Source organism: Drosophila navojoa, chromosome 4 (assembly GCF_054131105.1).
Source record: "Drosophila navojoa isolate 15081-1374.11 chromosome 4, UAZ_NAV_1.0, whole genome shotgun sequence".
Classification (NCBI taxonomy): Eukaryota; Metazoa; Arthropoda; class Insecta; order Diptera; family Drosophilidae; genus Drosophila; species Drosophila navojoa.
In genome coordinates, this window is record NC_142892.1 from 9366615 (window position 1) to 9389355 (window position 22741).

Below are 22741 nucleotides of genomic sequence, written 5' to 3' on the forward strand. Positions count from 1 at the left end.
AGAAATATAATGGAAATTGTGAAATACTATATAGTTGTATATATGTATTATAAAAATGCTTAGAGACCGATACAATTGGGTTCGGCTCAGAAATGCCTAACGAACTTGTAAGCCAAAAAAAAAGAGGAAAAAATACGATTTTATGATGGCCCCACTCATGAGTTTAAAACGTTTTCTTTTAGCACATTTTATTTTGCATTTTGTATATAAATTTCAATAAAATATGATTTACGGCAAATTGCTGAGATTTTCGTTTTCTAGGGTTCGATTAAGTTGTAGTCAAAGTTTTTTTTGATAACTAAATTTATTGGGACATAAATGGGCTTGAACATTGTTATTGTTTGTAGTTAAATTAACTAAAAACATGCGATTGCTCAATAGAACCATTAAAAATAATAGTTGTATGAATGAAACATCTAAATCCTAAATAAGCATTGTATAAAAAAAAAAACAACAAAAAGAATATGACACAAAAGACAAAAACAAAAATGTTCACCATTTAGCCCAAAACTCATTTCATTTATTAAATTTTAATTTTAGTTTTTGTATTTTTCTATGCATTAGAGTTATACATATATAGATATAGATATATGTATATATTTTAACAAATGACGCATAGTTCGTATATATAGTTTTTATTTTATTTAATTTTGTGTTTCTCATCTACCATTATTGCTGAAGAGTGTGTGTGTGTGTGTGTGGCCCGAAAATCGATTTTTGTTATCTATAGTGCCGAAAATTCGTTACATTTCTAGGCCCAACCAGTTGATCCAGATCTAACGGCTAAGCTATTGGGTCGCGGCGTTGCCGTCTCGCCGATCGTAACGGTCGAGCCGCGCCGTCGCAAATTCCACAAGGCAATCACTCTGAGCATGCCCGCCCCGAAGGCACACAGCCAGGGCATGATAAATCAGTACTCGGGCAATACGCCAACGCTACGCCTGCTCTGTTCGATAACAGGTAAGTTAACTTTGTTTATGTTCTTCCCTTTTGTGTTGTTGTCAAGCAAATTACATATATAATGAGTATATACTTAACATTATGTTGTTTTGTTGGTTGATGTTTTATCTATGAGTAACGAATACCTGAAGCCATTCTCTCTGTATCTGTAAACCTCTCAGGCTTTCCTTTTATAATTCCATTTCCACTTCGTTTCTAATTAGTTTCCATTTAGTTTTGTCCTTTAGTCCAACTCTAGTCTGTATTCAGTATGATTTCGTTTAGTATATATTTCCTCTTTATTTAACTATAATGTACTACATACAATTATCATGTACTATATATACATGCCATATATATCTATATACATAAAATGTTGTACAGTGAAAATTGCCAAATTACCAATATAATAATTAAAATATTAATAATAATTATAATAATTCGTAAATTGCCAAAAATCCAGGTCGCATTTGATAGAAACAATGTGCTTGTGTCTGTGTAGTTGATGCGTATAAGTTGTTTCGGGTTAAACTCTATTTCGTTTCTGCAGCATTTACTCCAAATTCAATTTGAAATTACGATCCAAATTTGATTAACAGTAGCCTCGTTTTTATATTCAGTAACAGTAATCTTAACAGTAAACAGTATATATAAAAGCAAAAGTATTCGTAACAGCAAACAGCATAGTTAAATGTTCATTCACCCCCGCATACCGACATAGAATACGCTCATACTCCAAGCTACACCCACACAATTACAGATACAAATACGAACCCAATCACACATATACTCTCTCTCTCTCTCTCTCTCTCTCTCTCTCGTACTCGATTAAATGTTATCATTGTGCCAAACAGTGTTTGATCCAGTATATATTATACTATATTTATATATACATATATATAAATATATATATTTGTCCTCTTCTTTTCTTATTTATGTACATATATATATGACTTTTGTTCTATGATTTTCCTTGAACTTCAGTTGAATATGTTTTTGATTTTTGGAACAAAGCAAAACTAAAAATACAAAAATAGTTTAATTAAATTCTTAATTGAAATCGTATTTAATTGTTCTATAATTTTGTACTAATGCGTCAAATGCATTTGTGCACGCATTCCATTCTGTTTTCTCAATCCATTGAAGGTGTGTTTCGGAAAAGGTCTCTAAAAGGTAACTAAAAAATGACAAAATGTCCAAAAAACCATAAAAAATAAAATAAATTCAGAAATTCACAAACATGTATGAAGTTTCTTCAAATTGAAACTCTGTTTACAATATAAACAAAATGTTATTTGTTCATATTTAGTTGTTTCGTTCTATGCCAAAAAAATATATATATATTAATAAATATTAACAACAATAACAAATCATAGTTACTTATATTGAATATGAACCAATTATAAAAAAATATCAAATGAAACAATTTAGCAAATTTCAATCAAAAATAATATTTGAAAATTCTGCATATTTTATTTCAAAACAAATTTCTTATTAAAAAAAAAACTATTGCAAATATTTCTAAAAATATGTATTTCATTTTGTTAATATATTACTATGCTTTCAACATGTTTATTTCGTATCGATATATTTTGCTTTCATTTATTTGACTTCATTTTGGAATCATTATTTTTGTTTTTGTTCTCTGCCTTAATTCGGGTTGCGCTGCGTCTTTGGGTTTTCTGTAAAATAAAAAAGCAAATTAAGTAAAATAAAATGAAGATCAGGAACAAATTCTGTTGGGCCTCTCCTGATTCCCTTCCAATTGTTAAAGCCAAGGCTTCTTCAGATCAAAGCAGCTTCGTTTTTTTGAAGTAAGCTAACTTTCTCGAACTCTTAAGCTTGTCCTACAAAAACAACTCTTTTGCTGCGCTCTCTCTCGCTCTGTCTCTCTCTCTCTATCTCTCTTTCTCTAAACTAACTAAATAAGAATAAATTACAAATATCTTTAATGAAATTTCTGACTGCACGCGGTTTTTTCTATTCATATATAAATTGCACATTTCCATTAAAAAATAAAAATGATAAAAAAAAAATGTTAATAGGTCTCTAATAAAACAAGTTGCTAAAGTTGCTCTTTGGGCCAATGAAACCGTATTTAAATTAAGGCCAGACTTGAATTTTGAATTATTTGTTTACTGTCTTTATTTATCATATATCTTTGTTTTCCATTTTATTCTTAATTTGGAATGTCATGCACTTAATATAATTGCTAGTTTCTTGTTTTATTAGATTGTTCAGATTTGATTTGATGTGTTATGCTTCCTTTTGAGTTCAACATTAAGCAGAATATATTCACATATTATCTATATAAATTGTTTTCAAAAAATAACTTATTCAATTTCGAATTTCAACTGTTTGTGGCCCCAAAGAGAACTTTTCTGAAACCGAGAAAATGAAACAAAAATATTCACACACAATCAAATAGAAGAAGAAGAAAAGAATAAGAAATTTATGCTATTAATGAAATTAAGCTCTATATTATATATTTAACGAACCTAAATATATTTTGTTTATTGTATATAAACAAGTCAAGGTCTATTATTTATTTTATCTTATTAAGTTTGTTTTAATTATATTTCTTTGATTTTGTATTTCTCGGTTGATTTCGTTTTCGTTTTTCTTGTTTTCTACACATTTACAAGAAACACGTGAAACACGCTCACTTAATTATCATTGAAAAGTCATTGAAATAATTTTGTTATTCCAAACATATTTAGCATGTTGTTTCAAAATGGCTTCGAAGTCAGCGTAACAAGTACCTTTAGTACCTGTATATCCCTGTAAATGCTATAGCCCTCCAAAGACTTAATTTAACAAATAAATATAATGCTTGAATCCAAAGTGCGACACACACACCCATACATACATACATACACATATACATGTACATTGATCCATTACACAAGGCTTAGACCTAACCCAGTCACAGCATCACATTAATCTATACATATATATAAATACGATATGCCACAGACACACAGACCACAAGAAACAATTTACTAATTTTTCTATAACTCTTATGCTAAATACATATTCGGTACTTTTTAGAAATAACTTACATCTTAATACTTTTCTCAATAATACTCTTTAATACATATAAACAATTGCTTTGTAATTATAACACACTATCGTATTTCTCTCTCTCTTTAAAGACAAAAACTTTTTCATTTTCATTTAGTTGAACAATTTTTCGAATTACATAATGATCTGCTAATAAGACATAAGTAGAGTTTTCAAAGAGTTATTCATATTTAGTCTATGCAAATCGCCCTTACACTGATCTATGCTTGAAAATTGAACGTCTTATTACCCATTAGGCGGACCGTCCCGTGCCCAATGGGAGGATGTGACGGGCTCCACGCCGTTGACATTTGTCAACGACTGCGTCTCATTCACGACAACAGTTTCGGCCCGTTTCTGGCTAATGGACTGTCGCAACATTTCCGATGCAACCAAAATGGCAACAGAGCTGTACAAGTAAGTCGACAATTACAGCTAGATCTCATTTAGATCATATTAACCATGTGCGCTTTATAGGGAAGTCATCCATGTGCCGTTCATAGCCCGGTTTGTGGTGTTCGCCAAGAAAATAGAGCCCTTCGAGGCACGTCTGCGCGTCTTCTGTATGACCGACGATCGCGAGGATAAGACTCTCGAGAAGCACGAGCTATACACCGAGGTGGCCAAGAGCCGTGATGTCGAGGTGCTCGAAGGCAAACCGCAATACATTGAAATGGCTGGCAATCTAGTGCCCGTCACCAAGTCGGGTGATCAATTGCAGTTGCAGTTCAAGGCCTTCCGCGAGAATCGTCTGCCCTTCACGGTGCGTGTGAAGGATCAGCATGCAGATATTGTGGGTCGCACGCTGTTCATGAAGGAGCCCAAGGTGGCCAAGGGCGAGCCTCCACAGCAACCCATCTGCATACTCAACATTGTTCTGCCAGAGGCTGTCATACCCGATTCGACGACTGCATTCTCTGAACGTGTCTCCTCTGCCTACCGCACCTCGATGTTCAGCCTGAGCAAGCATCAGAACGATCACTACATTGGCGACATACGCATTGTAGACTTATCCAATTTGTTGGGCAAGGACTGGATACAATTGGCCCCAGAGATAGGCATAACTACCGATGAGATTGACGAAATCATCAACCAAAATACCGACAGTATTGCGCGACAGGCGCAGAGCATGATTCGCTTGTACAAAGATAAGCCAAACTACGATATTCAAGCACTGGAAACAGCTCTTAAAAACATTGGAAGAGACGACATCATGAAGAAGTGCAAGAGCGGCAGATTATCGCATTCGCGAGAGTTTGACGAGGCAGATCTTATGAAGAACTCCGAGTCCGTAGAAGAGCTGGTCCGCAGAGAAAGTGAGTACTTACTACTGAGAATTGACAGCATAATACTAACACCATCACATATTTGCTTTTAGGTAAGCGAATCCAGCAAATCAACGAACGCGAAGAAGTCAAATACTCTGCAGAAGAGAAGGAAGTTGAAGAGTCTGAGTCCGACGAGGAATCAGCAAAACGAACCGTTGCCGAGCGCCGAGAGAAAATCGTCAAACGTCTCTCTGTGGAACGCTCCATACCAGCCTCAACCCAAAAGAAGGAAATTACACGAGAGATAACTGAGATCAAACGCAAGAGCTTAATTGAGGACAAAAAGGCGCACCACGAGTCAGAGATTCTGATGCAGCTACCCGCCGACAATGTCATAATCAAAACGACGACAGTGCCCGAGCAGGTCATCAAGATGAAGATGGGCAAAATGGATTCCACTGAAGTGAGCAAGAGCGAATTCGATAAGGAGTTGACACATAAGCTGAAAACTTCCGGACGCAGCTCTGAAGAAGAAGAACTGCCATCTCCAGACAAAGTTGATAAGATTGTCCAGGATATAAGCACCGCTGAGACGACGGCTAAGAAGGACACGGCAACCAGCAGCCGAGTGGGCTTTATTACCCGCCAGGAAGCGCGTGATATGACCGAGGATTTCTTGGAGTTTGAAAAGCGCAATCAGCTGCCATCCGAAACGACGGCCACAGTTCATGAAAAGTTCTCAGAGGAGTTCAAGGAAAAGACCAGCCCTGTGGCAACAATTGCTCAGGAGACCATCAAAGAGGTTGAACAAGTCATCAGTGAAGTCACTGAAACTGCCAGCAAGAAAGTCGAGAATATAATCAGTTCCTTCGAGAGTGGCAAACAGGAAATCAAAGAGAAGAGCAGTGAGATTACCACAGACACAACGAAGGTCAGCGAGACTATAAAGCAGCTGCAAGAAACCAAAGTTACAGCTGCGGAAGAGATTTCCAAAACAGTTGAAATCGAGAGCACCAAAATTGAGGAGAAAATTGCTGACTTCGAGGCCAAAAAGGTGAGATACGATTTCCATGGCGGCGAGCCAAAGACACAAATACCCAAACTTGTAAAGCGACCTAGCGAAGAGCCCCTGAAACCGACAGCAGCACCTCGGGCTGCAGCTGAAACGGAGTTTGAAAAACCTGTCGAGGCTAAGGTCGAGAAACAAGTCTCTAAGATTCCAGTCAAGACCGGAGAAGGCGCCAAGATTGCCGAAGTGGATGCACGAAAGTTGACACAAGATTTTCTGCAGGCTGAACAAAAGACTCAGCTGCCGGCCCAAGTTGCAGTCGAGCCCAAAGCAGCTCCGGCTGCAAGTAAGATACCGAAGGTGGAGCCCAGAAAGTCAATTGACAAGGAGGCGAAGATCTTCGATGACATTGTAATATCCACTGCAACGATTATGACATCTGGAATGGCTTCCGAACAGCCCAAGCCACAGCCCGAAGTTGCTGCCAAGGCCGAAACTGTGAATGAAAAGTTGACCGACCTAATTGACACATTCCACAAAATCGAGGAAAAGATAATCAAAACCGACAAGCCAGCAGAGGTGGCTGACAAAATTGAGGGGCTTGCTGGCAAAAAGGAGGAGCCTCTGGTTACAGCTCAGCAAGATATGCCCGATTTGGCCAAAAAGGAAGATAAAGTGGCAGAAAAAGTAGCTGGTGTTATCGAGACATTCCACAAAATCGAGGAGCACATTGTGCTTGATACACTTCAGAAAACCAATGATTTTCTGAGCAATGAACAGCAAAGCCAGCTGCCCAGCCTGCGAAGTGCACCCGAGTCGCTGATCGAGTCCAGCCAGACATCAACAGCTTCCGAGCCAGAATCCGTGATATCTGTAAAAGCAGCACCGCCAGCCAGTAAAATACCTGTTGTAGAACTAAGAAAAACATTAGTCGAGGAAACAGTGAAACCAGTTGAGGTAGCAAGCAGTCAACAGCAGAAGCCTGCTCCACTCAACGAACGTCAGCTTACTGCGGACTTTTTGAAGATGGAGCAACAAACTCAGCCTCAGCCTCTGCCTCAGTCGCAGCCTCAATCCCAGGATCAGTCTCCAAAGATTATCGCTGATACGACAATTTTGCCAGAAGTCATGCAGACAAAACTTGCTGCGCAGGAACCAACAGTCATAGCTGAGATAAAAACTACCACTGACAAGGAACCTAAAACCACAGTCGTAGAGCCCGAGTCGAATATCGTTGCAGGAGACGGCATCGAGTCTGCTGCACCAATTGGCGAAGTATCACCATTTGCTGCACGCAAGCTGACCGCCGATTTCCTGGCGAATGAGCAACAAGCTCAGCAGCCTAGTATAACTAAAGTAATGTCCGAATATGATAGCGATACGTTCGATAAGCGGGCAACAGCGCCATTGAGCGATATCCTCAAGGAAGATGGACTCTCTGCACCGCTGTCCATTGAGCCACGCAAGTCGCTGACCGATGCGGAGTTCTGCAAATATGTCGGTGAGACCATTACCAAAAAGATGAGCGAGGGTTTAATTGAAATGCCAGATGAACTCAAACAAATAGGTGCGTATACAAAAGATTCAGATGTAAACCGGAACGTATGGCTAATTGGGTTACACTTTCAGCGAGCGACATACCACATTCCCAAACTCCGCCACCAACACCGAGTGATGCCAAAACCGAGAAGCAGAATGAGCAATCCGACCTGGGCGATCTAGAGCATGGTAAGATCTCAGTAAATTAACATCTGATTGATTACACTAATTGACGTGAATCTTCACTTTATATATATACACAGATTATTTAGCCGACACTGTGACCACTTTGCACACGACCACAGAGTCGACGTTCGAACGTGTCGCTGCCATTTCCACAGTTGGTAAGTGCTGCCTCTACTCTATGCAATTTAAGTATTTGTTATGTAAATTGACTTACCAACGTTTTTTGTTTGCCTTTTTGGTATAAGAAAGTGAACTCGTAACACCCCTTGTTTTTTGGTTTCTGTTTACCCTATGATTTCTGAGCCTTTTGTAGTGTCTTTGTTTCCAATTTTCATTAGTACAACTTATAATTTTGTATTTCCTCTTCTTTTGTATGTTGAACTCATTTCGTTTTGAATTCAAATCCAAAGGCTTTTTGTATGCAAACTACCATTCATTAAAACTATCAACGATTCAATGAAAACGAAAAAAGTTCATTGTTAACAATAAATAGTCGTAAAAGCATCAAGCAACAAACTACTAGTGTGTATATCTTAATCAAAAAAGTCTGTATGTGAAGAAACCATAATTCGCAATTCACTATCTCAAATTGAAGCTCACCGAGTGGCGTTTGACCAGCAGCAGCAGATGGTGACAAAAGCTCTCCAAGAAAATGCCGCTGAAATACCGTTGTAACGTCGCAGTACTGTAGCTAATCCAATTACCTAAAGTCTAAGGTCGGGCAAATGAGGAAAACATAAACAAGGAAAAATCCCCAATAGTTCAGCTAGTGTCTGGCGCCGCTGCAACCGCTGTGGTTGACTAACATTCAAAATTTACAATGTCAACACAAAATGTTCGAATCGATAAAAAGCAATTGCATTCTTTGGTTAAATATTCAGGAGAAAGGGCAATGCAGTACAGTCAAGTTTAAGCTTAAGTCATAAAGTTTCCAATATACAACCCATTGTTTCGTCTAGTTAGCTCTAGTTAGACATATCTAAATATATATGAATTATCTTATATGTAATATAATATAATATAACTGCTGGTAGTTTTGGGGTAGGTGTCGTTTGTTATGTCACTGCGCAGGCCGTCGAATGGTGCGCGCTGGCGTATACTTAATTTAATTTGTTTCGTTCGTTTTGGCGTAGTTAAACAGTGAGCGTACATTTGTTCGCAGATTTAGTTACACATTTGCATTTGCCCAAGTACACGCGACGGTAATACGTAGCCGATTTTCTTGTAGACGCGCTGTCTTCGATCTGCTGCCTTCTGGCCAAGCCAAAGCCCTCAACTATATAGTGGCCTAATTTGTTTTGTGTTTCTTTGTGCGTTTCAATTTAACGAGTAGTAATCGAGCATTGTAGCGTTGAGTTGTTGTTTGTGGTTTATTCAATGCATTGATAACATCTTAAATTAACTTGAATACAAAACAAAACTAGTTTAAAAACTACACTCAAAACTTTATAAAACTCAATACCCAAACACTAAAGTAACTTTAAGTATTGTAATTTTATGGTAAGTTCTGAAGCAAAGCAAATTTGAAAAGTTGCAATTAGAAAAGTTCTAAGCATATAAGATGGGTATCGCTAATAGGTCTCTCTCTATCTCTCTCTCACTATTATACTCTATAAATATTTATATACATCCAGCAACAATAATAATGAACCATAATTGTTTATTTTATGATCGAATATAAAACGACAATTACGTTTGCAATTTTTCAGCAATTATTTATGCAATCTAGTTTATGTTTTACTGTCAAATACTGCAAGCTACAATAATTGATTCAATTTCAATTCAAACATTTCAAATACAAATGAATAAGTACAATAACAAGTTAAGCCAATATAACTAGTGTACATAACATACAACATATTAACAATGTACTATAAGATTTTTTTCATTAAGATAAACACTCAAATTTTTCGAAATTTTCGAACTTCTCGGAATTTATATAGATTCATTTGTCAATCGTTATGTGTGTTGTGATCCGAAATGAGTTGAGTGACCACAAAAAGTATTTATGTATATGGAAAACAATTGTTCCAAGTCCATTGTGATCTCATTTCGCATTTCGATCACAACCAAACTGCCGCATTCAGCACTTCAATTCCAATTTCGATATCTGTAACCACCATGGCTTTAAGTTTCCAATAATTTTATCATTTATTTGATTATGTTCTGTTTGCTTTTCGTAATATCTGTGAGTCCTTAACGAAAAAGCATATGTAATCTCTCTCTTTCTCTCTCTGTCATCTCAAACCCACGAATATCTTAACTAAATGTTTAGTAAAACAAAGTCAAATTCAATATTAAAACATATAATTAACATCAAAAATAAAATAATAACATCACAGTAGCCGTTATGTAAACATGCATAAATCGTACTCTATGTTTAGTTTATAGATTATTTACATTTTTTGCATTTGCGGCTTTTACAACAAATACACATTAATGCACTCCTAACGCGCTTCCTTATCCCAATTGGCTACATACTTTGTATAATGTATGATGTATCTGTAAATGTAAAAGTTAGATTGAAAACAAAAATATCAACAATAAATACCTGCTATACTATTGCGCCTGATTTACTCGAAGGCTGCATCGTATCGTATGTGACATATGATGTCGTGGTATCATTATTCTTGCAGTACTTTGCTAATTTTGTCTTTTTAAGTTTGTTTCCAAACTCCAAAATGAATACAAAATCTAAAACATACAACAATTGCTTAAATATTCTTGTGAAAAAAATATGCAAACGTAATTAATGAACATTTCAAGATGAGTCGAATTTCAAAATGATGTCAGAGCAGCAAATGGGCAAGGAATCCACGACTTCATATAGACCATACTCTAGACTTACATGGCAGAGCATAGTACATGATAAGAAATGCTCGACGGGCATTTAATTCTATCTATACATACATATGTAATAATAATGACTTAATAAGCGCATTTACTTATATCGTACAACAAATTGCATGTTTGTGCCTGCTGCTGGGTTCTTTTATGGCGTACAAGCTTGTAGTCATGCAATCAATTGCACAGTGTATATAAACTAACCCACCATATAAGTCTGGTTTGTTTGTAATAGGTGTTTAACTGTCTAAATATTGCCTTGTTTCTACTTCTTAAAATAATTACGCCACCCCACCTGGAACGCCTCAAACAGAGCACTTCAGTGTTCATAATGTAAAAACCGAAACATTTACAAGTACAGATGAAACTGATAAGCTGCTACATAGAATGGCAGCTCCCCCCACTATACAGAAACCATACTCACAAGACACTACCTCATTTACAGAAATGAGTGCAAGTAGTCCAACTCCGAAGACAACGACCACAACAACAACAACGACGACTCTGACTACGCAAATAGAACGCACCAAAGTAGATTTAACTGCAAAACCAATCGATCATCCAAAGAAACAAACGGAGCTGGATGATGGCCAGCGCGATGCTGGCGATAGGGAATACTTAGAGCAGATAATGGGCTGTGGTGATGTAAGGCGCAAGATATTGCGCTTGGAGAGCTATGGCAGTACGGAATCTTTGGAATCCAATGCCACACAACAGAGCGCACCACCCAAGTACATAGGCGACAAGGTGACGGTTGTTAAAGATGTGGTCCAGAGCATTGAGAATAAGATAAGCGGTACTGAAGTTGAGGCTATTCCATTTCCAGTACATAAGCGAGCAACAGATCAGGAACATAAAGAGCCGAACATCTCGGAGGTAGAGAAACAGATACTAACCGCTGCAGACCTCGCACTAGATAAGTTAATAAAATGCGAGCCACCTACCGAAGTTGTTAAGCGTTCACCTGTTGAGGCTATGGAGCGTGGAGCAATTGGTATGGCGCAAATTGAGGAAGAGGTGTGCGAAAAGATTTGTGAGAAGCGAAAGGCCTTTGTGGTGGCAGAAGACTTAAATGAAACGCAAAAGACTTTGGATGAGCAGGTAGTAGATATAAATAGGCAAGTAGAACAGGTACCTGGCAGCATTTTACCGAAAGACTTAGTAAGTAAGGAAACTATATTAGAGACATTGCCAAAAGTGAAGGAAGTTGTCCAAGACATTGAACGTAGGTATACCTCAACGAGCTTAGATGTTACACCTTTTAGTCCACGTAAGCGTGAAACAGTAGATCGCAAGGCTGATTTATCCACGATAGAACAACAGATTTTAAGCGAAACTGACTTGGTTCTAGAAAATCTGACTGCGATCCGTACTCCTGAACAGAAGATAGTTTCGCCGGTGCTCCACATGGATAAAACAAGCCCGAGTGTTGAAAACCTTGAAGTAGTTTGCGAAAAGATATGCTCAAAGCGTAAAGTTTCCGATATGGCAAAAGAGTTCCATAGGGAACCAGATAGTGAACACATTTTACAATCGAACGATATTAAATTAATTACTGCTAAGTTCCTTTTAGATGAAAGAACTAAACACAATTTAGCCGAAAATATTAAACAGGCACCAGAAAGTGATAATATTTTATCAAAGCAATGTGATAAACAAGAGTTTCCCATAGAATTAAATAAGTACAATAATGAAGTAGTATTTCCAAAACTGGCACAGACAGTTGAGCGATTGCATTCAATTTCAAAATCTGACATTAAAGACACAAAAGAATTTATAAACGTTGCAACTGAATACGAAAGAAAGCTGAGTACACTAATTTTAGATGAGAGCCGACCGAAACCACAGACTGACAAACAGTTTTTAGATAAGTTTCCAACCCATGAAAAAGATGATATACAATTAAAAGCTGCAGTACATACAGCACAAACCCAAAAGACCATTGATTTTAAACCCACTTTTCCATCTGATACACCTAATATTAAAGCACAAGAGAGTGAAAGTGACGAGGAGATTGATCATGATGCAAAGGTGCACAAGATAAAACTACTATCAAATATAGAAAAAAGTATGCAACAATCTATTTATGTGAGCGACAATAAGGTTTTAGAGTCGACAGAAATAAATAAGAGCGAAAACGGAAAGTTTCCAACGAATCTAATAGCATACGAGGACAAATTGACATCCGAGCTATTATCAAAAAGCAAAACAAAAGTACAGAAAACCGATCAGAGCACCTCCGAAATTAAGCCAGATAAAAAACAGAAAAACATAGATGACAGGCCCAAGTCTCCTATTGATGTATCTAAGCAAACTTCTAAACAGAATTATGCGGAAGAAAAGATGCTTTCCTCCACCACACCTCTGGTACCACTTTCTATGACTACAAGTAAAATTACTTCTGTCAGTGAGACTCGGGAGTCTGTTGATATACAAATCAAAGATGTTGTCAAGCTGCCTACAGATGCAGTAAAATCTGTTGAGAAACCCAAGTCCCCAACTGAGTTAGCAAAGACAATTCCAAAACAATATTCAGACGATGAGAGTGATGAAGAATTGGAAGCTGTGAAGCCACAAGAAAAACCCATTGCTTCAACCACTCCTCTTCTGCCAATTGCAGACAAACCTATCCAAAAATCTGACGATATTCTAAAACCAATTACTGACGTAAAAGACGATAAGCCACAAACTAAATTAGATGAGAAACCCAAGTCTTCTTTGGATGTATCTAAGCAAACTCCAAAGGAGTATTCTGACGACGAAAGCGATGAAGAGACAAGTTTTGATAGGCCTCAAGATAAAGCCCTTCCCTCCACAACACCTCTGGTACCACTTTCTATAACTACAAGTAAAATTACTTCTGTCAGTGAAACTCGGGAGTCTGTTGATATACAAATCAAAGATGTCGAGCTGCCTAGAGATGCAGTAAAATCTGTTGAGAAACCCAAGTCCCCAACTGAGTTAGCAAAGACAATTCCAAAACAATATTCAGACGATGAGAGTGATGAAGAATTGGAGGCTGTGAGGCCACAAGAAAAACCCATTGCTTCAACCACTCCTCTTCTGCCAATCGCAGACAAACCTATCCAAAAATCTGACGATATTCTAAAACCAATTGCTGACGTAAAAGACGATAAGCCCATTGCTTCAACCACTCCTCTTCTGCCAATCGCAGACAAACCTATCCAAAAATCTGACGATATTCTAAAACCAATTGCTGACGTAAAAGACGATAAGCCACAAACTAAATTAGATGAGAAGCCCAAGTCTCCTTTGGATGTATCTAAGCAAACTCCAAAGGAGTATTCTGACGACGAAAGCGATGAAGAGACAAGTTTTGATAAGCCTCAAGATAAAGCCCTTCCCTCCACCATACCTCTGGTTCCACTTTCTATGACTACAAGTAAAATTACTTCTGTCAGTGAGACTCGGGAGTCTGTTGATATACAAATCAAAGATGTTGTCAAGCTGCCTACAGATGCAGTAAAATCTATTGAGAAACCCAAGTCCCCAACTGAGTTAGCAAAGACAATTCCAAAACAATATTCAGACGATGAGAGTGATGAAGAATTGGAAGCTGTGAAGCCACAAGAAAAGCCCATTGCTTCAACCACTCCTCTTCTGCCAATCGCAGACAAACCTATCCAAAAATCTGACGATATTCTAAAACCAATTACTGACGTAAAAGACGATAAGCCACAAACTAAATTAGATGAGAAGCCCAAGTCTCCTTTGGATGTATCTAAGCAAACTCCAAAGGAGTATTCTGACGACGAAAGCGATGAAGAGACAAGTTTTGATAAGCCTCAAGATAAAGCTCTTCCCTCCACCACACCTCTGGTTCCACTTTCTATGACTACAAGTAAAATTACTTCTGTCAGTGAGACTCGGGAGTCTGTTGATATACAAATCAAAGATGTTGTCGAGCTGCCTACAGATGCAGTAAAATCTGTTGAGAGACCCAAGTCCCCAACTGAGTTAGAAAAGACAATTCCAAAACAATATTCAGACGATGAGAGTGATGAAGAATTGGAAGCTGTGAAGCCACAAGAAAAGCCCATTGCTTCAACCACTCCTCTTCTGCCAATTGCAGACAAACCTATCCAAAAATCTGACGATATTCTAAAACCAATTACTGACGTAAAAGACGATAAGCCACAAACTAAATTAGATGAAAAACCCAAGTCTCCTTTGGATGTATCTAAGCAAACTCCAAAGGAGTATTCTGACGACGAAAGCGATGAAGAGACAAGTTTTGATAAGCCTCAAGATAAAGCCCTTCCCTCCACAGCACCTCTGGTACCACTTTCTATAACTACAAGTAAAATTACTTCTGTCAGTGAGACTCGGGAGTCTGTTGATATACAAATCAAAGATGTTGTCAAGCTGCCTACAGATGCAGTAAAATCTGTTGAGAAACCCAAAACCCCAACTGAGTTAGCAAAGACAATTCCAAAACAATATTCAGACGATGAAAGTGATGAAGAATTGGAAGCTGTGAAGCCACAAGAAAAGCCCATTGCTTCAACCTCTCCTCTTCTGCCAATTGCAGACAAACCTATCCAAAAATCTGACGATATTTTAAAACCAATTGCTGACGTAAAAGACGATAAGCCCATTGCTTCAACCACTTCTCTTCTGCCAATTGCAGACAAACCTATCCAAAAATCTGACGATATTCTAAAACCAATTACTGACGTAAAAGACGATAAGCCACAAACTAAATTAGATGGGAAACCCAAGTCTCCTTTGGATGTATCTAAGCAAACTCCAAAGGAGTATTCTGACGACGAAAGCGATGAAGAGACAAGTTTTGATAAGCTTCAAGATAAAGCTCTTCCCTCCACCACACCTCTGGTTCCACTTTCTATAACTACAAGTAAAATTACTTCTGTCAGTGAGACTCGGGAGTCTGTTGATATACAAATCAAAGATGTTGTCAAGCTACCTACAGATGCAGTAAAATCTGTTGAGAAACCCAAGTCCCCAACTGAGTTAGCAAAGACAATTCCAAAACAATATTCAGACGATGAGAGTGATGAAGAATTGGAAGCTGTGAATCCACAAGAAAAGCCCATTGCTTCAACCTCTCCTCTTCTGCCAATTGCAGACAAACCTATCCAAAAGTCTGACGATATTCTAAAACCAATTACTGACGTAAAAGACGATAAGCCACAAACTAAATTAGATGAGAAGCCCAAGTCTCCTTTGGATGTATCTAAGCAAACTCCAAAGGAGTATTCTGACGACGAAAGCGATGAAGAGACAAGTTTTGATAAGCCTCAAGATAAAGCCCTTCCCTCCACCACACCTCTGGTTCCACTTTCTATGACTACAAGCAAAATTACTTCTGTCAGTGAGACTCGGGAGTCTGTTGATATACAAATCAAAGATGTTGTCAAGCTACCTACAGATGCAGTAAAATCTGTTGAGAAACCCAAGTCCCCAACTGAGTTAGCAAACACAATTCCAAAACAAGATTCAAACGATGAGAGTGATGAAGAATTGGAGGCTGTGAGGCCACAAGAAAAACCCATTGCTTCAACCACTCCTCTTCTGCCAATTGCAGATAAACCTATCCAAAAATTTGATGATATTTTAAAACCAATTGCTGACGTAAAAGACGATAAGCCACAAACTAAATTAGATGAGAAACCCAAGTCTCCTTTGGATGTATCTAAGCAAACTCCAAAGGAGTATTCTGACGACGAAAGCGATGAAGAGACAAGTTTTGATAAACCTCAAGATAAAGCCCTTCCCCCCACCACACCTCTGGTTCCACTTTCTATGACTACAAGTAAAATTACTTCTGTCAGTGAGACTCGGGAGTCTGTTGATATACAAATCAAAGATGTTGTCGAGCTGCCTAGAGATGCAGTAAAATCTGTTGAGAAACCCAAGTCCCCAACTGAGTTAGCAAAGACAATTCCAAAACAATATTCAGACGATGAGAGTGATGAAGAATTGGAAGCTGTGAAGCCACAAGAAAAACCCATTGCTTCAACTACTCCTCTTCTGCCAATCTCAGATAAACCTATCCAAAAATCTGACGATATTTTAAAACCAATTACTGACGTAAAAGACGATAAGCCACAAACTAAATTAGATGAGAAGCCCAAGTCTCCTTTGGATGTATCTAAGCAAACTCCAAAGGAGTATTCTGACGACGAAAGCGATGAAGAGACAAGTTTTGATAGGCCTCAAGATAAAGCCCTTCCCTCCACAACACCTCTGGTACCACTTTCTATAACTACAAGTAAAATTACTTCTGTCAGTGAGACTCGGGAGTCTGTTGATATACAAATCAAAGATGTTGTCAAGCTGCCTACAGATGCAGTAAAATCTATTGAGAAACCCAAGTCCCCAACTGAGTTAGCAAAGACAATTCCAAATCAATATTCAGACGATGAGAGTGATGAAGAATTGGAAGCTGTGAAGCCACAAGCAAAACCCATTGCTTCAACTACTCCTCTTCTGCCGATTGCAGATAAACCTATCCAAAAATCTGACGATATTTTAAAACCAATTGCTGACGTAAAAGACGATAAGCCCATTGCTTCAACCACTCCTCTTCTGCCAATCGCAGACAAACCTATCCAAAAATCTGACGATATTCTTAAACCAATTGCTGACGTAAAAGACGATAAGCCACAAACTAAATTAGATGAGATGCTCAAGTCTCCTTTGGATGTATCTAAGCAAACTCCAAAGGAGTATTCTGACGACGAAAGCGATGAAGAGACAAGTTTTGATAAGCCTCAAGATAAAGCTCTTCCCTCCACCACACCTCTGGTTCCTCTTTCTATGACTACAAGTAAAATTACTTCTGTCAGTGAGACTCGGGAGTCTGTTGATATACAAATCAAAGATGTTGTCAAGCTGCCTACAGATGCAGTAAAATCTATTGAGAAACCCAAGTCCCCAACTGAGTTAGCAAAGACAATTCCAAAACAATATTCAGACGATGAGAGTGATGAAGAATTGGAAGCTGTGAAGCCACAAGAAAAGCCCATTGCTTCAACCTCTCCTCTTCTGCCAATTGCAGACAAACCTATCCAAAAGTCTGACGATATTCTAAAACCAATTACTGACGTAAAAGACGATAAGCCACAAACTAAATTAGATGAGAAGCCCAAGTCTCCTTTGGATGTATCTAAGCAAACTCCAAAGGAGTATTCTGACGACGAAAGCGATGAAGAGACAAGTTTTGATAAGCCTCAAGATAAAGCTCTTCCCTCCACCACACCTCTGGTTCCACTTTCTATGACTACAAGTAAAATTACTTCTGTCAATGAGACTCGGGAGTCTGTTGATATACAAATCAAAGATGTTGTCAAGCTGCCTACAGATGCAGTAAAATCTGTTGAGAAACCCAAGTCCCCAACTGAGTTAGCAAAGACAATTCCAAAACAATATTCAGACGATGAGAGTGATGAAGAATTGGAAGCTGTGAAGCCACAAGAAAAGCCCATTGCTTCAACCACTCCTCTTCTGCCAATCGCAGACAAACCTATCCAAAAATCTGACGATATTCTAAAACCAATTGCTGACGTAAAAGACGATAAGCCCATTGCTTCAACCACTCCTCTTCTGCCAATCGCAGACAAACCTATCCAAAAATCTGACGATATTCTAAAACCAATTGCTGACGTAAAAGACGATAAGCCACAAACTAAATTAAATGAGAAACCCAAGTCTCCTTTGGATGTATCTAAGCAAACTCCAAAGGAGTATTCTGACGACGAAAGCGATGAAGAGACAAGTTTTGATAGGCCTCAAGATAAAGCTCTTCCCTCCACCACACCTCTGGTTCCACTTTCTATGACTACAAGTAAAATTACTTCTGTCAGTGAGACTCGGGAGTCTGTTGATACACAAATCAAAGATGTTGTCGAGCTGCCTACAGATGCAGTAAAATCTGTTGAGAAACCCAAGTCCCCAACTGAGTTAGCAAAGACAATTCCAAAACAATATTCAGACGATGAGAGTGATGAAGAATTGGAAGCTGTGAAGCCACAAGAAAAGCCCATTGCTTCAACCACTCCTCTTCTGCCAATCGCAGACAAACCTATCCAAAAATCTGACGATATTCTAAAACCAATTGCTGACGTAAAAGACGATAAGCCCATTGCTTCAACCACTCCTCTTCTGCCAATTGCAGACAAACCTATCCAAAAATCTGACGATATTCTAAAACCAATTACTGACGTAAAAGACGATAAGCCACAAACTAAATTAGATGAGAAGCCCAAGTCTCCTTTGGATGTATCTAAGCAAACTCCAAAGGAGTCTTCTGACGACGAAAGCGATGAAGAGACAAGTTTTGATAGGCCTCAAGATAAAGCTCTTCCCTCCACCACACCTCTGGTTCCATTTTCTATGACTACAAGTAAAATTACTTCTGTCAGTGAGACTCGGGAGTCTGTTGATACACAAATCAAAGATGTTGTCGAGCTGCCTACAGATGCAGTAAAATCTGTTGAGAAACCCAAGTCCCCAACTGAGTTAGCAAAGACAATTCCAAAACAATATTCAGACGATGAGAGTGATGAAGAATTGGAAGCTGTGAAGCCACAAGAAAAGCCCATTGCTTCAACCACTCCTCTTCTGCCAATCGCAGACAAACCTATCCAAAAATCTGACGATATTCTAAAACCAATTGCTGACGTAAAAGACGATAAGCCCATTGCTTCAACCACTCCTCTTCTGCCAATTGCAGACAAACCTATCCAAAAATCTGACGATATTCTAAAACCAATTACTGACGTAAAAGACGATAAGCCACAAACTAAATTAGATGAGAAGCCCAAGTCTCCTTTGGATGTATCTAAGCAAACTCCAAAGGAGTATTCTGACGACGAAAGCGATGAAGAGACAAGTTTTGATAGGCCTCAAGATAAAGCCCTTCCCTCCACAACACCTCTGGTACCACTTTCTATAACTACAAGTAAAATTACTTCTGTCAGTGAGACTCGGGAGTCTGTTGATATACAAATCAAAGATGTTGTCAAGCTGCCTACAGATGCAGTAAAATCTATTGAGAAACCCAAGTCCCCAACTGAGTTAGCAAAGACAATTCCAAAACAATATTCAGACGATGAGAGTGATGAAGAATTGGAAGCTTTGAAGCCACAAGAAAAGCCCATTGCTTCAACCTCTCCTCTTCTGCCAATTGCAGACAAACCTATCCAAAAGTCTGACGATATTCTAAAACCAATTACTGACGTAAAAGACGATAAGCCACAAACTAAATTAGATGAGAAGCCCAAGTCTCCTTTGGATGTATCTAAGCAAACTCCAAAGGAGTATTCTGACGACGAAAGCGATGAAGAGACAAGTTTTGATAAGCCTCAAGATAAAGCTCTTCCCTCCACCACACATCTGGTTCCTCTTTCTATGACTACAAGTAAAATTACTTCTGTCAGTGAGACTCGGGAGTCTGTTGATATACAAATCAAAGATGTTGTCAAGCTGCCTACAGATGCAGTAAAATCTGTTGAGAAACCCAAGTCCCCAACTGAGTTAGCAAAGACAATTCCAAAACAATATTCAGACGATGAGAGTGATGAAGAATTGGAAGCTGTGAAGCCACAAGAAAAGCCCATTGCTTCAACCACTCCTCTTCTGCCAATCGCAGACAAACCTATCCAAAAATCTGACGATATTCTAAAACCAATTGCTGACGTAAAAGACGATAAGCCCATTGCTTCAACCACTCCTCTCCTGCCAATCGCAGACAAACCTATCCAAAAATCTGACGATATTCTAAAACCAATTGCTGACGTAAAAGACGATAAGCCCATTGCTTCAACCACTCCTCTCCTGCCAATCGCAGACAAACCTATCCAAAAATCTGACGATATTCTAAAACCAATTACTGACGTAAAAGACGATAAGCCACAAACTAAATTAGATGAGAAGCCCAAGTCTCCTTTGGATGTATCTAAGCAAACTCCAAAGGAGTATTCTGACGACGAAAGCGATGAAGAGACAAGTTTTGATAAGCCTCAAGATAAAGCCCTTCCCTCCACAACACCTCTGGTACCACTTTCTATAACTACAAGTAAAATTACTTCTGTCAGTGAGACTCGGGAGTCTGTTGATATACAAATCAAAGATGTTGTCGAGCTGCCTACAGATGCAGTAAAATCTGTTGAGAAACCCAAGTCCCCAACTGAGTTAGCAAAGACAATTCCAAAACAATATTCAGACGATGAGAGTGATGAAGAATTGGAAGCTGTGAAGCCACAAGAAAAACCCAGTGCTTCAACTACTCCTCTTCTGCCAATCTCAGATAAACCTATCCAAAAATCTGACGATATTTTAAAACCAATTACTGACGTAAAAGACGATAAGCCACAAACTAAATTAGATGAGAAGCCCAAGTCTCCTTTGGATGTATCTAAGCAAACTCCAAAGGAGTATTCTGACGACGAAAGCGATGAAGAGACAAGTTTTGATAAGCCTCAAGATAAAGCCCTTCCCTCCACCACACCTCTGGTTCCACTTTCTATGACTACAAGCAAAATTACTTCTGTCAGTGAAACTCGGGAGTCTGTTGATATACAAATCAAGGATGTTGTCAAGCTGCCTACAGATGCAGTAAAATCTGTTGAGAAACCCAAGTCCCCAACTGAGTTAGCAAAGACAATTCCAAAACAATATTCAGACGATGCGAGTGATGAAGAATTGGAAGCTGTGAAGCCACAAGAAAAACCCATTGCTTCAACTACTCCTCTTCTGCCAATTGCAGATAAACCTATCCAAAAATCTGACGATATTCTAAAACCAATTGCTGACGTAAAAGACGATAAGCCCATTGCTTCAACCACTCCTCTCCTGCCAATCGCAGACAAACCTATCCAAAAATCTGACGATATTCTAAAACCAATTACTGACGTAAAAGACGATAAGCCACAAACTAAATTAGATGAGAAGCCCAAGTCTCCTTTGGATGTATCTAAGCAAACTCCAAAGGAGTATTCTGACGACGAAAGCGATGAAGAGACAAGTTTTGATAAGCCTCAAGATAAAGCCCTTCCCTCCACAACACCTCTGGTACCACTTTCTATAACTACAAGTAAAATTACTTCTGTCAGTGAGACTCGGGAGTCTGTTGATATACAAATCAAAGATGTTGTCGAGCTGCCTACAGATGCAGTAAAATCTGTTGAGAAACCCATGTCCCCAACTGAGTTAGCAAAGACAATTCCAAAACAATATTCAGACGATGAGAGTGATGAAGAATTGGAAGCTGTGAAGCCACAAGAAAAACCCAGTGCTTCAACTACTCCTCTTCTGCCAATCTCAGATAAACCTATCCAAAAATCTGACGATATTTTAAAACCAATTACTGACGTAAAAGACGATAAGCCACAAACTAAATTAGATGAGAAGCCCAAGTCTCCTTTGGATGTATCTAAGCAAACTCCAAAGGAGTATTCTGACGACGAAAGCGATGAAGAGACAAGTTTTGATAGGCCTCAAGATAAAGCCCTTCCCTCCACAACACCTCTGGTACCACTTTCTATGACTACAAGTAAAATTACTTCTGTCAGTGAGACTCGGGAGTCTGTTGATATACAAATCAAAGATGTTGTCAAGCTGCCTACAGATGCAGTAAAATCTATTGAGAAACCCAAGTCCCCAACTGAGTTAGCAAACACAATTCCAAAACAAGATTCAGACGATGAGAGTGATGAAGAATTGGAAGCTGTGAAGCCACAAGAAAAACCCATTGCTTCAACTACTCCTCTTCTGCCAATTGCAGATAAACCTATCCAAAAATCTGACGATATTTTAAAACCAATTGCTGACGTAAAAGACGATAAGCCCATTGCTTCAACCACTCCTCTTCTGCCAATCGCAGACAAACCTATCCAAAAATCTGACG

General features: G+C 38.6%; 4 protein-coding genes and 1 long non-coding RNA gene across 16 annotated transcripts in view; 4 read left to right on the plus strand and 1 right to left on the minus strand.

The window, feature by feature from the left end:
• Ank2 (Ankyrin 2) overlaps window positions 1–22741 on the plus strand; it is a 59620-nt gene that overhangs the window by 12670 nt on the left and 24209 nt on the right. For 9 of the 11 annotated variants that reach the window (XM_089259003.1, XM_089259002.1, XM_089258993.1 and 6 more), the window contains 7 exons: window positions 756–960; window positions 2086–2112; window positions 4260–4419; window positions 4480–5318; window positions 5381–7846; window positions 7909–8007; window positions 8082–8162. In XM_089259003.1, coding sequence (XP_089115129.1) covers window positions 756–960; window positions 2086–2112; window positions 4260–4419; window positions 4480–5318; window positions 5381–7846; window positions 7909–8007; window positions 8082–8162 — 3877 coding nt within the window. The remainder of the gene's footprint in view (window positions 1–755; window positions 961–2085; window positions 2113–4259; window positions 4420–4479; window positions 5319–5380; window positions 7847–7908; window positions 8008–8081; window positions 8163–22741) is intronic. The other 2 variants (XM_089258994.1, XM_089259000.1) reach the window with 1 other exon arrangement.
• LOC149091380 (uncharacterized) lies at window positions 2566–8051 on the minus strand. The gene is made up of 2 exons (XR_016196643.1): window positions 7921–8051; window positions 2566–3320 (listed from the first exon to the last, which is right to left on the minus strand). It is a non-coding gene; the product is annotated as an uncharacterized LOC149091380 (long non-coding RNA).
• Window positions 9139–22741, plus strand: part of LOC108651118 (uncharacterized) — a 37812-nt gene continuing 24209 nt past the window's right edge. For both annotated transcript variants that reach the window (XM_089259009.1, XM_089259008.1), the window contains exon 1: window positions 9139–9504. The gene's annotated coding sequence lies outside the window, so the exon portion shown is untranslated. The remainder of the gene's footprint in view (window positions 9505–22741) is intronic.
• LOC149091381 (uncharacterized) lies at window positions 11296–18484 on the plus strand. Its single transcript, XM_089259220.1, has 4 exons — window positions 11296–11949; window positions 13174–13237; window positions 14024–18399; window positions 18452–18484. The coding sequence occupies exons 1-4, from the start codon at window positions 11296–11298 to the stop codon at window positions 18482–18484; spliced, it is 5127 nt and encodes a 1708-aa protein (XP_089115346.1).
• On the plus strand, window positions 18670–22622 carry LOC149091382 (uncharacterized). The gene is made up of 3 exons (XM_089259221.1): window positions 18670–18679; window positions 18827–22502; window positions 22619–22622. Exons 1-3 carry the CDS (start codon window positions 18670–18672, stop codon window positions 22620–22622), a joined length of 3690 nt encoding a protein of 1229 aa, XP_089115347.1.

Bases quoted from the DNA above. Each gene is read 5' to 3' on its own strand.
- LOC149091381 (XM_089259220.1), top strand. From the start codon at position 11,296: ATGAGTGCAAGTAGTCCAACTCCGAAGACAACGACCACAACAACAACA. The intron at 11,950-13,173 runs GTAGTAGATATA...ACTTCTAAACAG, and splicing joins AAAAGACTTTGGATGAGCAG to AATTATGCGGAAGAAAAGAT. The intron at 18,400-18,451 runs GTAAAAGACGAT...TGCCAATCGCAG, and splicing joins TTCTAAAACCAATTGCTGAC to ACAAACCTATCCAAAAATCT.